Raw genomic sequence first — 22,478 nt, 5'->3', positions numbered from 1 at the left:
TTAGTGTAAACAATGGTGATTTGTGACGTTTTCCCTGATAGTAAATACTAATTAGCCGAATCATTGTTTCAGATGTCTCACGCGGTCACGTCGATTTGGACGAGAAAGGTCTAACAGGGCTAAAAGGTGTGATTTTACTGAACTCGCTAGAGTGAACGTACAAGTTGTAAGACGGCCGTGATCTCCTTAGTAACAGACGGCGTGGGCGCAAAAATTGTCCCCCTAATGTTACAGCCAAGGAAAATGCCTATTTTTGAATCACTGTGAGCGATAGTGTATTTGTTGGACGTATAATTTTAGTATGAGATAGTATGAGTATCTGAAGTTTTTTGTAGAACCAGGGATTACCGGTCATTGACGGAGTGGCAAATTTTTGTGTTTTTCCCTATGCTTCAACATGGAGTGGCCACACTATGGGGATCACGAGAGTCTTGCAGTCTATTAGTCTTACAGAGCTCGGAGAATGTTCTTGGCAAATTTAACATATAAATGTTAAAATTACATCTTTTACAGCCGCTGTTATTTTGTTACAGACCCTTAACTTATTTGGCAGACGGGTCGGAAGTTGGAAGTAACGTGACCACCCTTTCGTATCAAAAACAAAATGGCCGCCCAATGTTAGAGCATTGGGGAAAAGGGCACTTTTTGCTACTTTGCTAGCGACCAGTAAGGCCTAGTTGTACAAAATAGCACCACAACAACTCTGCAGAAATACTCAGACTATCTGGAAAGCAGAAAATTATACAAGTCCAACGGATACAAGTTCGCTGCCAGTGTTTCAAAAAAAGGCTGTTCTCTATGTAATAACCTTGAGAGGACCGTTCTCTTCACCCACGGCGTTTGTTGCTAAGGAGATTACGTGGTCTCTAGCTTCCGATCCGTTTTTTAGAATGCGTGAATTAACTCCTAACATCGGGTTGAATATAACACTGTACGAATGGATGTTATACAAATGACCTGACGCATGCAATACATGGAATACAAATCCGGGCATGAAAACAGCCACAAGCTGATAGCGATAGACCATTGTGATATCTAACATACACACATACATGTAGTTACATTGGAACAAAGACAAGATAATATTCTACATAAACCCTACACTTACAATACATATTATTACACAAGAAAGAACAACCTCAAAAGAATGCAGCCAAGCCGAAGGCACCAGCCAACAAAACAAAACTATACATAAGACACATATAGGCCTACTTTCACGAAAAGGAACTACGCAGCTCTTTTTCCATTATGAGAAAATAAATAGGTCCAAATAAGAAACAGGGTCCGACACCAACTGCACTATCACCATGTATTATGCCTTACCAAGCAAAATCAGATCCCTCATGCGCTGGGACACAGTCATGCGACCTTTGCAAGCATCACTAGCCCAGTCTCTTATTTATATGTGTTCACCTGGAACCTGAGCCTGAAATGCGTACAACGCACCACCCATGCAAAAGCTATGCCTAGAAAAAAGGCTAGCATTATAACCTACTGCAGACAAACACCGACGTAGAACACGCCGATACAATGTGTACATCACAGGACGAAATGTATTCTTATGAGGTAGAGAACATTGAGCTGTATCAGGATCGCCACAACTACAGATAGACCTCATAGTCCTGAAGGCAGCTACCGGACATAAAGCAGGTCCCGGTATTGCAACCATGGGAAACCTTAACTCCCGTTGACCAAACCGAATAGATTTAGACCCCTTAATAAATACGATAAGATAATTGTTGCTCATACACACGTTCTGCAAGAGTAGTTGTTTGCTAGGGCCAAACTAACCGGTACCAAATTAGATTTTCTGGCCATGAGGAAAAGGCGAAGAGAAACAAGCCGCAATACATAGCTCCGACCAGGCAAGTTTTATCCAAATGCGAGCGCATGTCGAGAAGATTACGCAGTGTAATCGGAATGGACTTGACGGGCTGGTAGCACGAACTCCGCTGAGATAATTAGGTACAGACCCAAGAGAGTCGAAAGAACGACATACAGTGTGTTCGGAGACTGGGATTGCCTCAAACACAAAGTATTCTCAAAATAACCGGAAAGACCGCCATTGCGTCAGAAGATTACGATGAGTTCCGTCAGCGACGGCATGTATAAGGGATTGACGCACGTCACATTCTAATCTAATACGCACAAAACCTGCAACAAAAGAATCACATTACCAAGTATGAGGCCACTGAAAAACAAATGCGGAAATAACTTTTTCATCCCACACCCTACTTTATGGACGCCGATAGCGTCCATCAGTGTTTTCTTCCTTTCTACTTTTTATTTAGACCAGAAAACAACTGCGAAAGGACGAAACAACGAAAGCGCGAGGCAAAAGTGCGAGGCGAAACTATGAAAGGACGAAACAAAAGTACGAAAGGGCGATGTGAACGTACAAAATTGCGAAGCAAAACAACGGAGTTCTGACATCTCGCACTTTTGTACTTTTGCCTCCCACTTTCGAGCTTTTCTTTCGTCCTTTTGTTCTTTCGAGTTTTCATTCATGTAAAGCATACGAAACAACGAAACAACGAAAGGACGAGGTTCCACGAAACCTTGCACTTTCGTACTTTTGCCTTTCTGTTTTGAATCGCTGTGCGCATGAAGAGCCGGAAGGCACAGTGCCAATAGGACGAGAAGGCAAAAGTACCGAAGTGTGAGGTTTCGCTCTTTCTTACTTTTGACTTTCGGTTTTAAATTGCTGTGTGCATGACAAACCGGAAGGCAAAAGTACGAAACTGCGAGATTGATAGAGTTTGGTAGTACCTCGTTGATTCGTTGTTTCGCTCTTTCGTATGTTTTATACGAATGGCAACTCCAAATAAAAAGAGAACGAAAAAAAGCTCAAAAGGCGAGTCGAAAGTACAAAAGGGCGAGGTGGGAAAATATCGCAGTTTTGCTTTGTACTTTTGTTTCGTCCTTTCGTGGTTATGCCTCGCACTTTTGACCCGCCCTTTCGTTTTTTCGTACTTTTGCATCAATTTATGGTCTAAATAATCAGAAGAAAGGACGAAAACACGCTTGGCCGCTATCGGTTTCCATACCACTTGATGTAACACTTCCTGTTTGAAATGATCCGCCATATCACAACTAGATAAGAAACCTGGCAGACGATTATTTACCCCCAGTATTTACCCAACCCCAGACCTTTAGTCTAACAATGATTGCGATTAGCTCTCATTCATTGATAGACAAACCTAAGTGAACTATGCTTGTGCTCTGGAGACACGACATGAAAATAAGACTGTCCACACACTCATTCTTTCATACTCATCACCATAATAGGTCAGCCTTTACCTCTGTTGGGATAATATGCTGAATAGGCCGTCCTTCCTGGTTTATTTGGCGCGACCAAGTACTTGGTGTGGCAACAAAAATATGAGCGGGACTATTGCAATGTGAAACAAAATATGAAGATCTTTATAACGACCTTAACTGATCACACACTTTTTAATGAGCAAATTTTCCTAACCCTGTCCTTATCAACTTAACGTAAGTGCATTTGTATGGAACAATATACCTAAAAATATCACACTTGTGGACGGCGCGCATGCCTTTTCCTCGGCTTTTTCCAGTCCACAATTCAGAACACCTTACCACCATCCGCCAACACTGAGGTATCACCTCTCGCTAAATCATCCATGTAATTTATCCCTTTTGTCTTAACATATGAATAATATAAGTTGTCACCCGATGACATATGCGAACGGATGACCTACTCCCCATAGCAAGTACTAAAATCAAAATATAACTGATGATTCCCCCATTTGTAACGTAGGATCAATATGGGTCTGGCGATAAGTTCGACCTAAATATCTCTTGAACAAAAGACAACCCTTTCCCTTACTCTTAACTATGTCAATGAGGTCGTCAGTACGAGAGGATCCTAAATATATGTCTTGATGTGTTCCATCATTAACAGAGTCCCCTTTCGGCACACTCAGGTCGAGTATTACTCGCCTCTCGCCTCCTGACTTAGGAACTATGTCTAGTATAGGAAACTGGAAAGGATTTTCCCTAAAAGGACGAATTATAGACCTATGCCGTAACTCGGCTGTCAAATATTCCTGTACATCTGTAGGAAAATCTCTAGCATCCTTGTGAACCCTGTGGAATATACTACCTTCCCGTTTAAATGTGCCCTCAAACTAAATGGAGAAGCCAAATTCTAGTACAGTAATTCTTCTACCTTTTCGTATGTTTGCAAGGTATTTATTTAAACATATTCTGAAGGCATTATTCTGTGTAGACTGATACTTCTAAATCTTTGAAACCATTTCGCCAATAAGGGATATTCTGTTTATTGCGCAGTGGGGTGCGAGCGCTCTAATAATTCTACTTTCCAGAAGCATGAATAATATCATGTAAATGTACCATGTCCCTAGCAGTAGCGGCGCTATTGTCAGGCTGAGAACAATATATCAGGGCATTATCAAAAACCATAGGAATATTAATGGAACAGAAAGAACGACAAAACTCCTTTACATATCTGCATTTATCACAGCCAGGAATAATAGCCTGTGCCAAAAAGTTGTGCTGTAGGCTTGTCAGCACTGTTGTGTGTTGAACTGAACAAGCATTACAAAACCATACAAGTCCACAGAACCCCCAATTACCAGCTGCCAACCCATTCCTGTGAGCTCAGCTCAAACGAACCGGCATGCACTAAGCAATCAAGACAGGTCGGTGAGTTTACCACGTGTGCGTGGATGTCGTGACCAACCAACTTTCATTACTTTTTTCATTAGGATTTAAAGCCTTTTTTAATGGACATCGGTCGTTAAAAGCAATCACAGTATCATACCGCCAATGTACTCTCTTAACGACAGACCATTTGTACCGCCACTGGACATCGCAAAAAACATTGATAATTGTCAGCACCTCGGCCATAGCGCCACCAATCGCATGATCCAGAAACTGGCTACTATCTTCTCTTTAAGATTACCAGCACTGCAATCGTTCCACAGGCAAAAAATTTACTTTACTTATATAGGTTTCTTGTGCATTTATCTGAATTCTTTATCTTCAAAATCACCTAAGAGAGTGAGCAGTGGACAAGGGGTAAAGACTTTTTGCATTTTCAATACGCTATTACACTCGACGTGTAGGTTCAAACCCTGCACTGGAATGGGAATTTGTACATTCTCCCGCTCTGTATGTACTGTTCATGGAGCTTAGATGACAACAATCGCCAATGACGCTTATGTGACCGTTTTCGCAGTCTGACGTTCTCTGACAGATTTGTGATCCTTGAACATTACGAGCATATGAGCACATCACGTGTTCCGGAAGTCCATCAGTATAACTAGGGGGTACACCTTTTTTGCTCAATCCATAAAACTCACATCATGACGTTAAAAGAACAGGGCCCGCTTGTTCAAAACTGTTTTAAAATTTAACGCTAGATTTAATTTTAAGCCAAGTCTTTAATTTTGTACTTAGCCTAAAGAAATGTGTACCATTATATTGAATACTAGTATGAACTGAAACTGCTACTGTTATACTTTGACTTCAGACAACTTCATTGACTGCTGAGTTTGGCTATAAAATATGATTTAATACCAGTATTAGCTAATACACTTTCGAACAACTGTGCCCAGACCATGCATGTTCTTTAAGATAAATTACAGACCATCTAAGAAGCATTTCTTACTATATTGTCTTCAAGATTTAGAGAGAGTTTAGACAGTGGATAAATTCTTAAAGACTCAGACTCAGCCGTAGATTTTTGGACCATGTTGAAGAAGATGAAGCACAGCGTCGTCGCCTACTCTGTTAACTCCATGCTATAACGTCGTGTGACTGCTATATTTTTATACGTTCAACAATATACATGCTACATCTATGTCTGTATTAAATGTGGAAATATCAACATAAAGAGCCTCCTTAGATTATTGTAATTTGGCTTCAAAAAAGATTTTTTATAAGGAGTTTACTGAACTGATTAAATTTTGATGACTGTCTGTTTGTTCATTCGATTCTGTTTTAGCGTTTCTGATCGGTTACTTCTTGCCTAGATGTGTTTCGAACTGCTTGGTACCCTTTAACCAAATTTGTTGCCTACTTCTTGTATTATGTGCCATGTTGGCAAAGGAAGAGTGGCTTCAAATGAACTTTAAGCCTGAAGACCACTTACTCGCACCAAATAAAGGCGTAGAGAACAGTGCTAGCAGATAGAAGATATCTTGAAATTTAATGGAAATCATTCTATATTTAGAAAAAAAGAAAACAGTTGTAAAATGATGTCTTTTTGGCGAAGACAAATTGCATATGCACTTTTTACATTCTCATTGACTTTTTGTGATATCTGCGTGTTTCATGTAGGTATATATAAATATACACTGAACTAGGATATGCTAATATGTACTATCTCGAGAGCTGAAAGAAATTTTCTAATAAAAATACGCAAGCAATCAAATCGACCAACCAGAAGCCAATATATCACGGCCAGCGCTTTCTCTTGAGGGATATCCGCCAACAATGGATGATATATTCGGGGAAATCATACAGAATTTGGGCAGAGTTCTCACCAACAAAGCACCTTTGTTTTAACTGAAGCTCTGGTATGGGGTATCTCTTCAAAGAACATCCTCAAACAATCTTCCGTTATCGTCAATTGCTTGAGTGATGGAGGACTACAGTTTTGTCGAATTCATAGCGGCGAATGTTGACATACTATTCCTGATCAAGAGCCCGTGGTCAGAAACGGATAAGTTCGTTATACAAGTAGATCGACAAAAAAGCCATGCACCTGTCATCACCCAGGGAACAGATTTAACGGGAGATTTTTTGAGGGCATGTTGTTCCAGGAATTAAATGTAATTAAAAACGTACAGCATAGAGAGTAAGATTAGAGCACCGGCGACAGCGTGATAGCTGGCAAATGGTCACAAGCAACTGGTGAAATATGGCCTCTTTTCAAGTTACGTCAGTTAGGATTTTATTCTAACTGTTTATGTAAATGCATAAATAATAGCAATGAAATGCTATATTTCCAGTTTGCTCTACTCTAGTCGTCTGCTATTATTTTAATGAAATTTCCAATTCTTTCCGTAGTTTGGGAGTTAAATCGGCTCATTTCACGGCGATTTTGAATGGCACTGGGTAAAGTTTGACCTCTCCATCCCAAAGAGGGCTCAACGGACATGTTGGAAGCGCATGATGTTTCTGCAATCTGTAGTTTACCGTATATAATGGCAAAGTCAGTGTAGACAGCATCTACAATAGATCTGACTTTAGTCTGATTGATATGCCAATGACAGGTGAAGACTCAAATGCTCTATTTACTTATTTACACTGGGAGGGATGTCTGATCAGTGAGAATACACTGGTCTTCCTGTATCACATCACGCACACTCAAGCACACTCAAGCACAGTCGTTTTAGGCATATTTTTGTACTGATGTAAACATTAATAATTGTTTTACAAACGTTACAAAATATATATTTAGAATATGAAGATTGTTCGGACCGTAGATGAAACGATGAGAAAAAACTGACAGAACACAGTATGTATGCACACTCATAAATCTACCCATTTTTTCCCTATTCAGGGAGTTATAAACCTGCTCTGGCAGCTCATTGTACAAGATGGCAATTCTACACAGAAGAGAGAGTTTCTAGCCTGTGGCATGTCAAGGAAAAAGCAGACCATGCAGCAGGTGATCTTATGATGGCTAGTAAGAGCCAGAGTATGCCTCCAGTAATATCAAGGGCGATGAAGCGAAGAGGCAAAGTTGCGATGCGAGGAGGTGCAGTTGCGATACGAAGAAGCGACGGGGCGAAGTTGCGAAGCGAAAAGACGAAGATACGATAATCCGAAGTCGCGATAGAACGATGGGGCCTCTTCGCATTGTAACTTCGTCCCTTCGTTTCATCACCTTTGGTATTACTGGAGGCATACTGTGGCCCTTATGAGGCATTCAAAAGTGCCTTAAATGTTATTAGCCTTGTTCAGTAAGGCGCGAGTTATTTCTATAAACGCGTCTGTTTGAGCTGACTGCAATTTCTGAAGAAATTTAGCATTTTTTGCGGCTTAGATTTTACTTATTCAACTATACAAGTGGCAACTCATTTATCAATAATATACATATTGGAGGAAGCTGTGGCCGAGTGGTTGGCGTCACAGCGCGTAGCAATAACTCAGGAGCCTCTGTCCAATACTGTCGCTGTGAGTTCAGCTCATACAGTCTTCCTTTCCAGCTGTACATGGAAAGATCTTCCAGCAACCTGCAGATGGTCGTGGGTTTCCTCCGACCATAATGCTAGTCGCCGTCAAAAAAGTGAAATATTCTTGATAGAACCGTCGTTAATGACTTCCGATATTTTCGAGATTCTTATTTGTTTTCGTCAATTAGAGTTAAGTTAAAGAGATTTCCTTGAGTTATTACAAACATTTCTCAGTTCTTTGGCTCGTTTTCCATCGCTGGCTTTGCTATTCTGTAAGACGGGTTGGAAATTTGAGGTCAAACGACCACTCTTTCGTGTCGAAAACAAAATGGCCGCCCAATGTTATAGCATTGGGGAAAAGGTCACTTTTTGCCACTTTGCTAGCGACCAGTAAGGCTTAGTTGTACAAAATAGCACCACAACAACTCTGCAGAAATACTCAGACTATCTGGAAAACTGAAAATTATACACATCCAGCGGATACAAGATCGCTGACTAAAATATTCGTTCTTGCATTTTCCTATGCAATAACGTTGGGAGGACCGTTTACGTCACCTACGCCGTTTCTTACCAAGGAGATCACGTGGTCCCCAGCTTCCGATCTGTCTTACAGAGTGCGTACTGTGAGCCTTACTTAAGGGTAGTAAATGAACTCTCCAGTCATCCGTTGAGGATTGTGGTTATTGGCGGGTAAATGTCCCTGCTTTTCTCTTTCTGGGGCAAACGGCATTTTAGAACGTGCCTAAGCTTGATCAGCAACACCAGACGCTCCAAATATATCCCTAAGGGATTTTCAGTATGACAGAGACAAAACTTGTAATTGGTTGTCTTAACTAGCGCTTGCACGAGTGTCTTACGACCAGAATATGTTATACTACGGTCACTTCAAATATATATATATATATATGTATACTATATTACTATTTATTGCCTTCTCTGGTTGTGTAGCCAGGCATGATTGAATCCATCAACGTTGATGGCGTCTCCATTTTTTCTGGATGAATTCAGTAATATATTTTGCTGTTGAAATGCATGTAATTTGTCTGGTCATCGGCATCATTACGTTTCAAATCAAAGTTTGTCCCAGCTAAGACTGGTTTTCGCTATATAGTTTGACTGTAGCTTTAAGTCAGGAGTTGTGTCAAGTACCTGGAGAAGGGTAGTGCATGGTTTAATCTGGGCACCTAGATCTCCTCAGCATACGACTTAATTATTTATTATATGTGTCTGAATTATTTCTTATTACTCAAGAATATTTCACTTATATGACGGCACCTAGCATTATGGTGGGGGTAACCAGGCAGAGCAAGGAGGAAACCCACGGCCATCCGCACGTTGCTGGCAGACCTTCCAACGTACGACCGGAAAGGAAGCCAGCATGAGCTGGACTTGAACTCACAGCGACTGCATAAGTGAGAGGCACTTGGGTCATTGCGCTGCGCTGGCGCCTCCACATAAAGAATAGACCGCCAAATAAAACAAGCATCAATTTGCTTTTTCACATTTTCATAAATGTAACAGAATTGTTGGCACATTTTTTCACATCCTGCAAACATGTCAAATAAACAGGCAAAACACAAAATATCCCATTTACACATTTATTGATCACTTCAACAACAAATGTCACATACATGTACATTTGCTGGGAGTCCCTCTTGAAATGTACGCGACTCCTAAATACATCCCTCGCACTCCAATCCAACATTCAATCTCTCTTTCACAGCAGGCTTAATAATACCTCAGACACACTGCAGCAACATAAATACATAAACAAGGTACTGTAGTTCAACCTTTCCGCATGTTTGCAAGATGTTTATTCAAGCAGATTCGGAAAGCATTTCTCTGTGTTTTCTGATAAAATTGTAATTTTTGTGAAGCCCCAACACTGGCCAATCCAACCGATGTAGTTTTGTCTTCAAAATCAAAATTTAGAAAGTGCTTAAATGGCACTGAAAGTTGCTCTTTCATATCAGAATAGGTTGAGGAATTAGGCTATTGCCACAGCACTCATACCTTTGGTGTTATATCAAAATCAACATCAAATCCACAATATTATAGGCTAACACTCACTGACTCTCATTACAAACTGAACAACCACTCTGCAACATGTTTCAGTCCAAATGTTACCAAAAATTTACGGGTGAAGCCAATGTACACAACAGACGAACCAGGTTGACATTGTAAAGATATGTATGACAGCAAACAGATTACATCGATTTCTCATGCATGTACCTTCCTGCACTAACGCACTGCACCATATAACAACTACATTGCAGTAAACAAGTCTGTCATGTATCTTACGTCTATCAATCAAAGGTAATGCACGATTCCTCTTCCATTATAACCTGTAAAACACACAGTGAATCATTATTTAGAGATTCAGATGTTGAAAAATGAAATGATGAGTAATGGAATAGTTTCTTGTTGAATTATTTATTTTTAATGTTTTATATTTGGTAGGCCGAAACTGAAACAGAACTCCCCACCCCCATCTAACAAAAAAGGAAAAGAAAAAAAGCAACCAAATCAGGTTTTGTATGCAATGCAGACTTTTGACATTAAAATGCGTAGACAGATTCCTTTAAACTGTTTCGTAGGTGTTAAATATTTGTTTATCAATGCATTAGTACACAATGTGTGTAAAGCTGGTAAGTATTTGATCAGATGATTTTGCACATTTATGACTATAAAGGCCCAATAACAGATATGCACACATGTACCTTCATTTAAGCACTTATTATGGAACAATTTCAATGAGCATTACTTCTTTTATTAAAATTTTCCCCAAATACATGTACACCTAAGTACCTGTCACTGATAAATGTATCTGTTCATAAGTAGAATATTATGGCTTGATTGCCAAGGTTACCGGATGCAAATTAAAGATTAACACATGAATGAAGATTTAAATGTTATATGATACGGAAAAATAAACTCCTGGGCTGACTAGATGGCATAGGGTTACAAAGTTTCACAGATTCTCACCAAACTTCCTCCCTTCAAATTTTTGTTTGTACTTAAATTAAAAGAAAGCTAAAAAATTAAGTAAGGGTCATCATATAGATAACTGAAAACTATGCGTAAAAATAATATCACTTATTTTTATTTAAGAGTGTTGAAAGTCATTCAAATATTTGAATGGTATGGTGGGATTTATGAGCCATATTGACAGAATCTAGGAACTCTGGCGTCACATCATCTTTTTTCCCTGATGTTCATCAGAAGGAAGGAGTTTTTGGGAACATTAGTTTCAGTAATCTTTTACTCATGGGTAAAAACAGTTATTCCAACAATCATTGTCATGATTAAGAGTTAGAAAACCTTCCTGTGATGTCAGAGTTCTTAAACTCTGATAGTATAGTTCATAAACTCTAGCCTTTTAACTATTTTCACAAAAATCTACCAAAATAAATGAAAGTATATCTTTGCATAATTTTAAGTGATCTATTTCGTGATTCCTACTTCGATTTTCATAAAGGTCATTTCCTTTTATGTTTATGTAGTTCAAGAAGTGATAAGACACTTGTTTGCCAAGGGGAAGAATCCTATATAATTTCAAAAGTTGTCTCCCTTCCTACATTATCTTTTCAATATCTGGCATATCCTACTTTGATTTTTGTAAAGGTCATTTCCTTTTATGTTTATGTAGTTCAAGTAGTGATAAGACACTTGTTTGCCAACGGGAAGAATCCTATGTAATGTCAAAATTTGTCTCTCTTCCTACATGATCTTTTCAATATTTGGCATATCTTCCAACATAATCTATCTGCAAATTCTACATTGGGACTGGTCCAAATGGAAAAAGAAATCAACAAAAAACAGCTTAACCAGTGAAACCAATGCTCGACATTTTTTCTACATTGTAACATTTACTAACATTAAATTGCAGAACGCATGCATCAATTAAAATACATCGTTATTCAAACAAATTTCCGTTTTGTGTCAACAAAGAAAAGCATACATGTACACTGATTTCTCAATCAATATGGTGTCTGTGTGAAATCTGAATGAACAAACTGAGCGTTTCACAGGGCAAGTTTTTCATAATCCTGTACAGAGTTTAAAGTATTTGTCTGCAATCATAAATCTGGTGTGAATTTTTCCCATCATGGAATGTGGTCCTGGGGACACATGAACAGTAAAGTAATACCATTATTTGGGACAAAAAAAGAAAAAAAATCAATGCAACCAGTCTCATATGCACTCCATTTTCCCCATACAACCAATGTTTTCTACGCATACATGTAACTTATATCATAGTCAAATCACAGAGCGTCAAACATTGCCACAAGTACATACATGCTTGTTTATAGGTTAATCATAAACGACAACATTTAACATACATGTTTAATATGTACAGCGTTTGGCCTATAAATGTCTTCACTCTGCATTTCAGAATCCAGCAGTATGGTTTGGCCAATCAGCAATGACAACACAAAAGAAGTCTTTTTAGGTTTAATGAGAAAGAAACGCTTAATTCCTTATGAAGTCCCTCTTATCTAAAAGTGCAGTAGCTAATACCAGTATCAAGTCATTTAATTACCATGTTAACAAAACCCAGAAACTGATACAGCTATATAGGGACCAAATGAAACAACTACAGATTTATATCATGTTTAATATACATGTACTTTCACACAATTATTTTTGGACCAAGTACAAAACTGAAGACTGAAGGCTTAAAGTTAACTCTGGTTCTAAGTATTTAAAACAGTTTTGAACAGATGAGTCCAGAAGATCTAAACCTTTGTTCATAGTATTCCTCTCGTGCGTAAAATGTCCTAAATTTTACATGTCAGTCTGATCATATTCCGATCTTCGTGACGACAAATTTCCCAGGAATAGAATGTCAGTATATTAACCTGCATGAAGTTTGTTCCTCTACAGGTGAGAAAGCGTTTTCCTGATGAAGGACAGCCTGGATACCTGCACGTCAGGATGATGGTACTGCATGTATAATGCTTTAATACCTCAATAAATGCAAATTCATTCGGAATCAATTATAGTATTCTTGGAATCCTTTGAAGATAGTTTGAACAGACCTTTTCATACGCTCATGAAATTGTGAAATCTGGACAATTCAACTACATGTAAATCTGAAGCATACAAAATGGAAGTTTTCTTATAAAATATTTACCTACGTGTACTCACAAAAATGTCAGACTGCATTTGTGCAATGTATTGGTCCATTTGTGACGGGAATCATGTAAAGCTCCAATAAATTATCAATCACGTACATGCAAGTACTGTATGACTTTATCACTTTTGGGACAAATCAGTAAAGCACAAAGAAAAAAATAACACAAAAAACTTGTGGCATGGTAAATATGTACATGTGTTACTATGTAGCGCCTGCGACTCCAATGTCAGAATGAACAGCATACCTCTCTATAAAGATGACCATTTCTCCATTTAAACATACTAAAATATTACTATTTTGATGCAACACATCTAGATCTAGATGTACACAGGTCATAAATAATTTACTCCACATCTGTGTGAAATCATAAAGCAATCTCACAATTCAGTGAGGTTAATTAAATTACTGTCCGGTTTAAGTCACTGTACAGTACCATGCAGGCTGAAGGTTCTCTGTGGCATGCCACTAGTTTCCCACCAGTTCACCACTAGCATGCTTGTAAGTAGCTTCTGGGACTCCACTTGTTATATTATACCTTGCCTTCACGGTTCACTTGCTATTCATGGGTCACGATAAACAGCCAACTTTCAACATTCCATAATCAGTCCACAGGCAACCTACATGCAGGCCACGAGTAGGCCAGTAACTCACTACTGGGATGCTTGCAGAGAACAGCCAGTCTGATTAATACTATTCTGAGACCCTGCTTCAGATGTTCCATCCACGTACACATCAACAGAATTTCTTCTCAAAAGACATCAGGGGTTCTGGTCATGTAAGTTTTCCCATAACAACTCTGGTCCAGCCTTTCAGTTTCATTATCACACTATTATTATAGTCACATTAATCTTCAGAGCAGGTAAAAACATTCAACTTGGAGATAATTCTGACAATACTGCCAGGCATTTGCAGTCACAGCTCCATAATTCTCCGTTCACACTCGTATTTGTACACAAAGATATACATGTTTACTGGTAATTCCATTCTTGACTGGATCACAAATGTGTTTATTACCTCATCTGTTTTGAAACTGAGAAGTGCTGTAAATGTAAATAGGTGTTCATTTAACAACACTCTCGATGGACAAAAAATTTTGAAGTCTTAAGGAAGGGCTATGTTAATCTCCTTTCCGAAACTTTCCCGAGGAGGACTTTTTCGAGGATTTGTTACTGCTGTTGACATCCAATGACTGCCATTCATCGTCCTCATTTTCCCATACCTCATTGTCCCAACCTGAGCTTTCTTCTGCACCACCCAGGTCTACGAGGTTCCCGAGAGCTGGCTCGGCAGAAGTAAAACCATTATCCCAATTCGCATCATTCCAACCTTCGGCAGCCTTGATAGGTTTTTTGTCCTTGGAAGAACTCTTTGAAGTTTTAGAAGACGTTGATTTGTTGTTTGTTGTTGAGCCCACATCCCATGATCCCCAGCTATCATTTTCTCCACCACATCCGGACCAATCGTCCCAACCTTCTGAAGAATTAGACTGCTGCTTTTTCACATTCTGAGATCTGGGTTTGGAATCAGAGGGGGCGGAGTCATCATTTAACCACGCCTCAAAGTCCTCATCATCCTTTCCCTTGGTGGGCTGGTCCTGCCAATCATTTCCTCCCCATCCTCCCCAGGAATCATCCTCCTCAGCCAGTAAGCCAGATTTACTTGGATCATCAACAGACCTGGTAAAACACAATCAAAGAATTAAGAGGAGATTGGTAAGGCATGCAAGGAATACTTAAGTGGTTGTTTTATTTGTATTTCTATCTCACTAACAGCCACAACCACCAAAATCTAAGACGACTCCGCCAAGTCAGTTGCCATGGTAACCGTAAAAATTAGATGCTGCGCTTGGTGTTTACAACATACACAAAATGCCCCTTAGGGATTTTGTAGTGATGGGGAATGTACAGAAACACAGCCACAGTGGTTTACAGTGTAATTACAGTAACACTCAAACCCAAGGAAATTTACAAAATCTGCAAAACCTGGTAAAAATTAACAAGGCTTTCAGAGAATACTGGTAGCTTGCCTGATTGAGCAGTTTGCAAAACTGAATAATTTTCATGTCATGTGATACATTCAAATATTGACCTCTAAACCAAAAAAAAGTATAATGACTGACACTGTCATACACAAATATTATTCTCTAATCATATAGTGCTAAGATCTTGCCATTAAATTAACAAGAAAGGAGTGAGTGAGTACTTGCGGTTTACTTAACAATTTTTCAGTCATATGACGAAGGAATCCTTGGAGTGCATGTACTGTGCCTCCTTGTTGCAGGACTTGTTTCCACCACTCTTTTATCTAGTGCTGCTTCAATGAGACGCCTTACCTAAGGCATGAAAGCTGTCCCGCGATACGGGTCAACCAGTTGTTGCTGAATGCTAAGTGACGAAGTTACAACTTCCTCTTTTAAGGTCTTAGGTGTGACTTGACCCAGGACTGGCCCTGGATCTACCGCTCCTGAAGCAGACGCTCTACCAACTGTGCTTTTGGGGCAGGTCAACAAGAAAGGAGCAAGGATCGCAGAGCAATGACTTCATATGTTATGGAGTTGTAAATCATTGCTCTGGTAAGAAAAGACACTGTGCAGATTTAATGCATTTCTTTAACACAGAGGTCTTTGTTATGCAAATCGCAACCTGCATTTGGCAATCCATGTTCTATGGGAGGCAACTGCTACCCTGTAAATATCTGAACAAAATGTTGAGCTATGAGGTAAAGGACTTCCTTGGTCTTTGATATGCAAATCACTACCGATGATTAGCTATCTGTATACTATGGGTGCATCCCTATGACTGGCCAAAAACTTTAACCAAACTGGACACCGCCACCGCCACCAACAGCTCCTGATCCCCCTCTCACAGTACCTCTCCTTAGTTCATAAAGCAAGCTAAAAAATTAAGGAATTTTCTTAAAAAACAAACAAACAAAAAATCAGACAGCTATAGGAATACCAAATTTGAAAAATAAATCATGATAAGTTTTGGAGATATCTTGGTCACAAGTTTACACCACAAATGAACACATCTCCAATGGACAGGTGCACAATCAATTAAGATGGCCACACTGCATTCACAAGGGGGCATAACATGTAGTTGTCTGGAAAGCTTCAGATCAAACCTGACAGAGGAATCAGATAAAAATAAAACTTTACCTGTTAGCATTATATTTTGACCACTTTTCACTCCAAAATTAATTTCATTTTAAGAACTCATGCACACCTGTTAGCTACTTTGTTTTTTTCAAAAATATAATATATTCCATATTCGACAATTGAAAATTTCTGGAAATTTCATTTCATAACACCATATGTGTTTCAAATGTACATGTACTAGTATCTGTTAATTTTTGAACTTACACATTCACTAAAGTACAGTTAATTACTAGGTTTGGTGTTCAACAAGCAACAGGAAGCTCTGTTCTCTTATTCTCTATCATAATACTCAAGATGATAAAACAAAGAAACTCCATTCAACAACTCCAGCCCTACTCATATTAAAACCTCAGGGGGAGAGGAATGAGAAGGGATGTGCCAATGCCTGTGTACGCAGTGGTCTTAAATGTAGAGAGAACGGGATGTGTTCTCCTCCCCCAGGCACGTTCTCACCGTGGGTGCTGTGAAAATGCAGCCAACAAGTCATACTCTAACCAAAGATGAAGGGGCACGTTCCTCACACGACACCTAACTGTTCTGTTTACACCACAGCTATTTCCAGATGGCAAATATGGCCAGTGAATGGATTGGACAGGCTTTAGGGCAAACACTTGAGGATCAGAACAGTAAGGTGATTTACTGAAGTGGATGGATAGAAATCGAATGTGGATTTGTGGAGAATAAGCATGACAAAGTGTATTTCTCTCACAATAATTTCTCACGATCAAACACTTGAATATTTTGTCACATTTGAAATGAAGTAACAGATAGATTTTTGGATCTACATTTTTCACTTTTACAATGGCGAGAAGTTTTACTGGTAGAGAAAGTGCTGGGAGTAAACACTCTGTCTTTCAGCAGGTGCTACAAATTTCTTGACAAAGTTTACACCAATGTCAAAGCCAGACCATCAAGAGCATGACTTGAGCCTATCAGTGTTGCAAACACAATGCTTTAAGAAAATAGTTTCTGAACGACAGTAAAGGCACTGTACATGAATATGTATATTGTGAAAAACTTCAAAACATGCATATTCATGAACTAGATGCTACGCTAGGTGTTTGTAAAACACATACACTCTGCCCCATTTTTGTTATTCACACTGTTAAACTCAAACCAATGGTGTGCGCCAGATCGAATGGTTTGATCTAATTTATAGTTCTTGAGGCAAAATGCCCACATGATAACATGTATGCCACACACACCCACCCAGCTGACACCAGTTTTACTTTGTGTTTTACGGGCGAGCAGATACTAAAAAAATCCAAACATGGAAAATGAAATAAAACTGAAAATTCCTCTTTTTATTTTACCCCATCTCCATGTTTTTTATATTGTTTCTGTTTGTCAAGATCACATAAATATAATGTTTTGAGCAGCCAGCGACTGTCCAGGCTCCACATTTTCCACACAGTAGGTGCTTTTTCATTTTTGTATACTCTCCAACAACATTGAAAAAATATTCATTCTCATCGCAAAAAACCCCCCCCCTGCCATGGCCTTATCAACAAAATCATACAGCCATCTACCCACTGACACGTGCAAGTCAAAATGTCCCTCCTATACAGGGTGTCCCAGAAATCATGCACCATCCTGATTTTCATTTTTTTTCTCAGATTTAATACTGATTTTAATTTTTTTTCTCTCTTTCAGGGTTAATTATGGCTAATAAACCTACAGTACAAGAAAGAGTTGAATTGGTTAATATGTTTGAAAGAGATTTGGCAACACAACCGCTCTGTAGCTCAAGCATTCAAACTCAACCTGGATGTTGTGCGACTTCTGGGACACCGTGTATTTGCAATGTAGGCATAAAAGGTGTCATGGCAATCTTGCTCTGATCTTCTGTTGGTAATAATGACAGACCCCCAAATAATGATGAGAATTACAAATTGCCTGGAGAGCAGGAAGTGGCTGTTAGTGTAAAGGTCAATTTGTTTTCGCAATGATAATAATTATACAGTGGACTAAAAGGACGAGAAACCCTTATTATTTTAAAATTTCAAATGGTGCAATCTTCTGTGTGGGAGGAGCAAACACTCACCTAACCTCAAGACAGACACCATTTCCAGATAGAATTCTATCTCGCTTTATAAAATAACTCAAATTATATGTCACGAGCACTCCCAAAATTTACAAATGTGCCCGGCATTAATAATTAAGGAATATTATCTGCCAGAAAGCTACACATGCTTGTCGCCAAACTACACATTTGAATCTATATGTGCCCTCACAGCTATGACTCCTCTTTAAAACTACAAAACATCATCTTGAATGCAGGGTATATATACAGTTACACTATAAATGTTTTCTTAAAACCAACATGTCTATTCTTCATTCCTTCAACCAAATAGTTGGATCTTAATTTTATAGAAGGAAAGGATAAAAGAACAAATGCTATGCTTCTTGTTTCCATGAACAGAGCTTGGTACATGTAGCTACAATCAAAAGGAATTCCACAATCAGACTACGTATACAGGGTGTCCCAGAAGTCGTGCACCATCCTGACACCCTGTATGTACACAACACTCTTACTATTCCAACTATTGCTTCTAGCTCTTAACCAGCATGACCAAGAGTTGCATACAACATCTGTGACTGCTTCCCCAGACAACAAGCTCCATAAACACTATTTACTGTGTACTTTTATCACCTTCCAGAGACAAACCCAGTTTTATTGTGGTTTTATTTTCAAAGCAAAAGGCCAAATGGCTAGCTGCCCCCTTGGTCATGAAACTGAAGACCCTGAACCACAAAAGCCTAAAGAACTCAGGGAGTGACAGTCTAGACAGCTTCCCTGGTTGCCTGAGGTCCAGGTCAGCACAGGTTGCTACTGCACTGATCACATCCCTTATCACCATGCCCTACATGTACATCTAATACTTTGTTGTCTGATTTATATGGTAGTACTTGAGTTAATTGTTTTGCAACCAATGGGCTTAATCAGTTTATCAGCAAAATAGCTTAGATTTATTACTAATCTATTTTCTCAACTTTTTTCGCATATGACAGAGCAACTTTCAGCCCCATATATGCACATTTTTAATATGATTTTGGAGATAAAACTACACTGGATGGAATGACCAGTTTCTGGGCTCCACAAAAAGTATAATTTTATCAGTCTAACCCTCTGAATATGCTTAAATAAACATCTTGCAAACATGCAAAAAGTTTGAAGAATTACAGTAATGTATATTATTTTCTTTTCCTCTGAGGGCCTCGGGGAAGATCAGCCTAGGCTGACTGAGTTTGTGTGTGCAACTGTACTACCCCCATTACATAATATTTTATTATATTATTATAAAGGCCACCTAAACATCTGGGTGAAGGTACACTGGCACCAGTTCTGTCCCTTTGGAACGCTCATACACCTTTTCTCCTGTCTTTTCTATTAACTGGAATGAGATGGCTAAAGTAGCGAGGACAAAACCACTGGTCTTTCCCACTAAGTAACTGGCAAACTTTCCCCACACATGATGACGTTCTATCTTGGGGCAGGAACACAACTACCTCTAAAATTCCTGGGAACAAGGTCGTACATACACACTGTAATTTTCTACCCAAAGCTTCCGCTTACCCATCTGCTTTCATGGCCAGTAGAGAAGTCTTCTCTCCAGGGCTGGTGTCGGCTGTGGCCAAGGTCGTCTTGGGTTCACCCCATAATGAGGACAGATCCTTCCAGCCCTTTGTACTGACAGATGTTAACTGGGGACAAGAACAAAACCATAGTCACATTGATATCTGATGTCAACACTGTACAGCCACAAAGTAAATCATGTTTATTTATCTTTTTTATTTGATTGGTATTTTACGCCATACTCAAGAATACTAGTTTTTCACTTATACGACGACGGCGGCCAGCATTACCGTGGGAGGAAACCGAGCAGAGCCCGGGGGAAATCCACGACCATCTGCAGGTTGCCGGAAGATCTTCCCACTTGCCAAAGCAAATCATAAATCCACACCGTAAACCATAAACCTCAAGGGACAAGTCAAACAAATAATAAAAACTGATATAAAGTATTGGTAGGTGGGCAACAGAACATCAGGAAAAAAAAATTAATGGCAATATAAACCATCCTCAGGAATAATTCTACTAAACAAAGGTGGTCATATTCATGAATGCAGGAGGGCACAGTCTGAAGACAGCAATGAGCCAGTAAGAACTGAATGTGAAGACTGAACTTCTTGTAATCGCCAGCATAACACCTTAAACCACTCATCTCTATATACATACAAGAATAAGATATTCATACCAGTACAGCAAGCACAAATACTGGTAATGTATTTCAATTACAGTATGGTGCCTAGAAATTAACTTTCAGAAGCAGATAAAGGCCTTAAAATGATACTTTTGATACCAACGCTTCAATTCTTCTGACAAGAAATTAGTCCGACTTATCAAATAGCTCTTAAGTGGCCCTACAAAGTGGATGAATCAATCGAAATAAAACAAACTGTCACATGGAAATGTTAAATGTTTTAAATGTGTGAATTAGGCACCAAACAGCTAAGTTGTGGTGATATGTAACAGGTTGTTTTGCTATCTTACCTTGGAGGCCAGGCCACTCATAGATGTGCCAACGTCATTCAGTAAAGTACCGTCCTTTACCTACAAATACATAAACAATATTGAGGTTAGCCAAACAAACAAGAGCAACTGCCTTTACACCGGAATATTTCTATGCAATGATTGTGATTTCAATCACCACCCAGTATAATGTCACTGTATTTTTCTTCACGTACACATAATCACCCTGTTGCAAGCAGAATAGTGATTTGTTGGTGAAAAATCATGTCAAGTTATGAGATTATCACAGAAAATCTCACATGAATTCTAACCAACTTTTATTAACAGCTGTTAGCATGAGATAAGTTGGTAAAAAAATTTATCAAATTATTAGTAATGTACTGCATGCGCATTTTAACCTGAAATGAAGATGGGTAACTTACGCTGATTCTTCAGCCTTTTCAACCACCTCTGCAACCAATATTTTCAAACATTCTAAGAGAACTATAAGGTTCAGAGAAATAATCTGCAGTCTTGTGATGCTTGCATCGTTAGTGACACAAACAAATCATCTTAGCATCATTTTCATAATATTTGTATACATAACTTCCGCTGAAGAAAGTGCTTTATTGGTTGAAAAGGTGTAAGATTTACAGTACTATTCAACTCTACTGCACTAATAATACCTTGTTATAACAATCTTTAATACATGCCAATCTCAATGGCCAGGAATAGAAAATTCTACAAAGACAAATTTTCCTCTTTCCAGTAATAACAATGTCAGCACGGAGTACAACAGACTCAAGCGCAAAAAACTAATGAAACTGTCTTCCATTGTGAGAAATCTTGCACCAAACAGCCCCTAATTACATCAACACTTTCATTTACAGTGAGACACTCCTAACACTCTGAATCTCAAGAGCCACGGGCTACCAGCTACGAGCCCAAGACTCAATCCATTACCAGATTACCTGTGAGGGGAATTTATGGGGCCATTAAACACATTAGAGGGTATTCTATAACGCTGGGGAAAAACAAGAGCTGTTGAGACGCGACTATATGCACAGAGCAAAACGAAGAATCTCGTTATAGTTAATGCCCCGTATGAGTGAGTGGTGCACTTATCTGGCTTTCTCTGATGTCTCTTGTCCCGTAAAACCACTATGTGACAAGGACGATGTATGGCTTTTGATCACATAAGATGTCCTGGATGTCAGGTTTTGAACAACTGTGCACTAAATAATTCCTCTCAATGAATCTTGGAACCATTTCAGATGATATTATAAATGGCACATATAATGTAACTTATTCACATATGCAAATGAGTCTGGGACTATTTTTTCACGGTGCAAGAAGAATATACAAAATCTTCAGTCATTTCTATGCTATTTGCCTGATGTCCAGCTGGTGCCACAGGCCAACATGATGCCATGTAAGGCACAGCACATCAAAAGCATTCCCAAGTGCAGCGTTATTTGTGCCTACATGTATATATACATG

The 22,478-nt window shown here is 39.0% G+C and overlaps 1 protein-coding gene across 2 annotated transcripts in view; it reads right to left on the bottom strand.

The window, feature by feature from the left end:
* Positions 1 to 9,761: 9,761 nt before the first annotated feature.
* Positions 9,762 to 22,478, bottom strand: part of LOC135469663 (ADP-ribosylation factor GTPase-activating protein 1-like) — a 64,781-nt gene continuing 52,064 nt past the window's right edge. For both annotated transcript variants that reach the window (XM_064748212.1, XM_064748213.1), the window contains 3 exons: positions 21,021 to 21,080; positions 20,046 to 20,173; positions 9,762 to 14,987 (listed from right to left, as the gene is read on the bottom strand). In XM_064748212.1, coding sequence (XP_064604282.1) covers positions 14,429 to 14,987; positions 20,046 to 20,173; positions 21,021 to 21,080 — 747 coding nt within the window. In that variant the 3' untranslated portion in view covers positions 9,762 to 14,428. The remainder of the gene's footprint in view (positions 14,988 to 20,045; positions 20,174 to 21,020; positions 21,081 to 22,478) is intronic.

This window comes from Liolophura sinensis, chromosome 7, assembly GCF_032854445.1.
Source record: "Liolophura sinensis isolate JHLJ2023 chromosome 7, CUHK_Ljap_v2, whole genome shotgun sequence".
Classification (NCBI taxonomy): domain Eukaryota; kingdom Metazoa; phylum Mollusca; class Polyplacophora; order Chitonida; family Chitonidae; genus Liolophura; species Liolophura sinensis.
The sequence above is the reverse complement of the archived record's forward strand: the minus strand, read 5'-3'. Positions and strand labels throughout refer to the sequence as shown.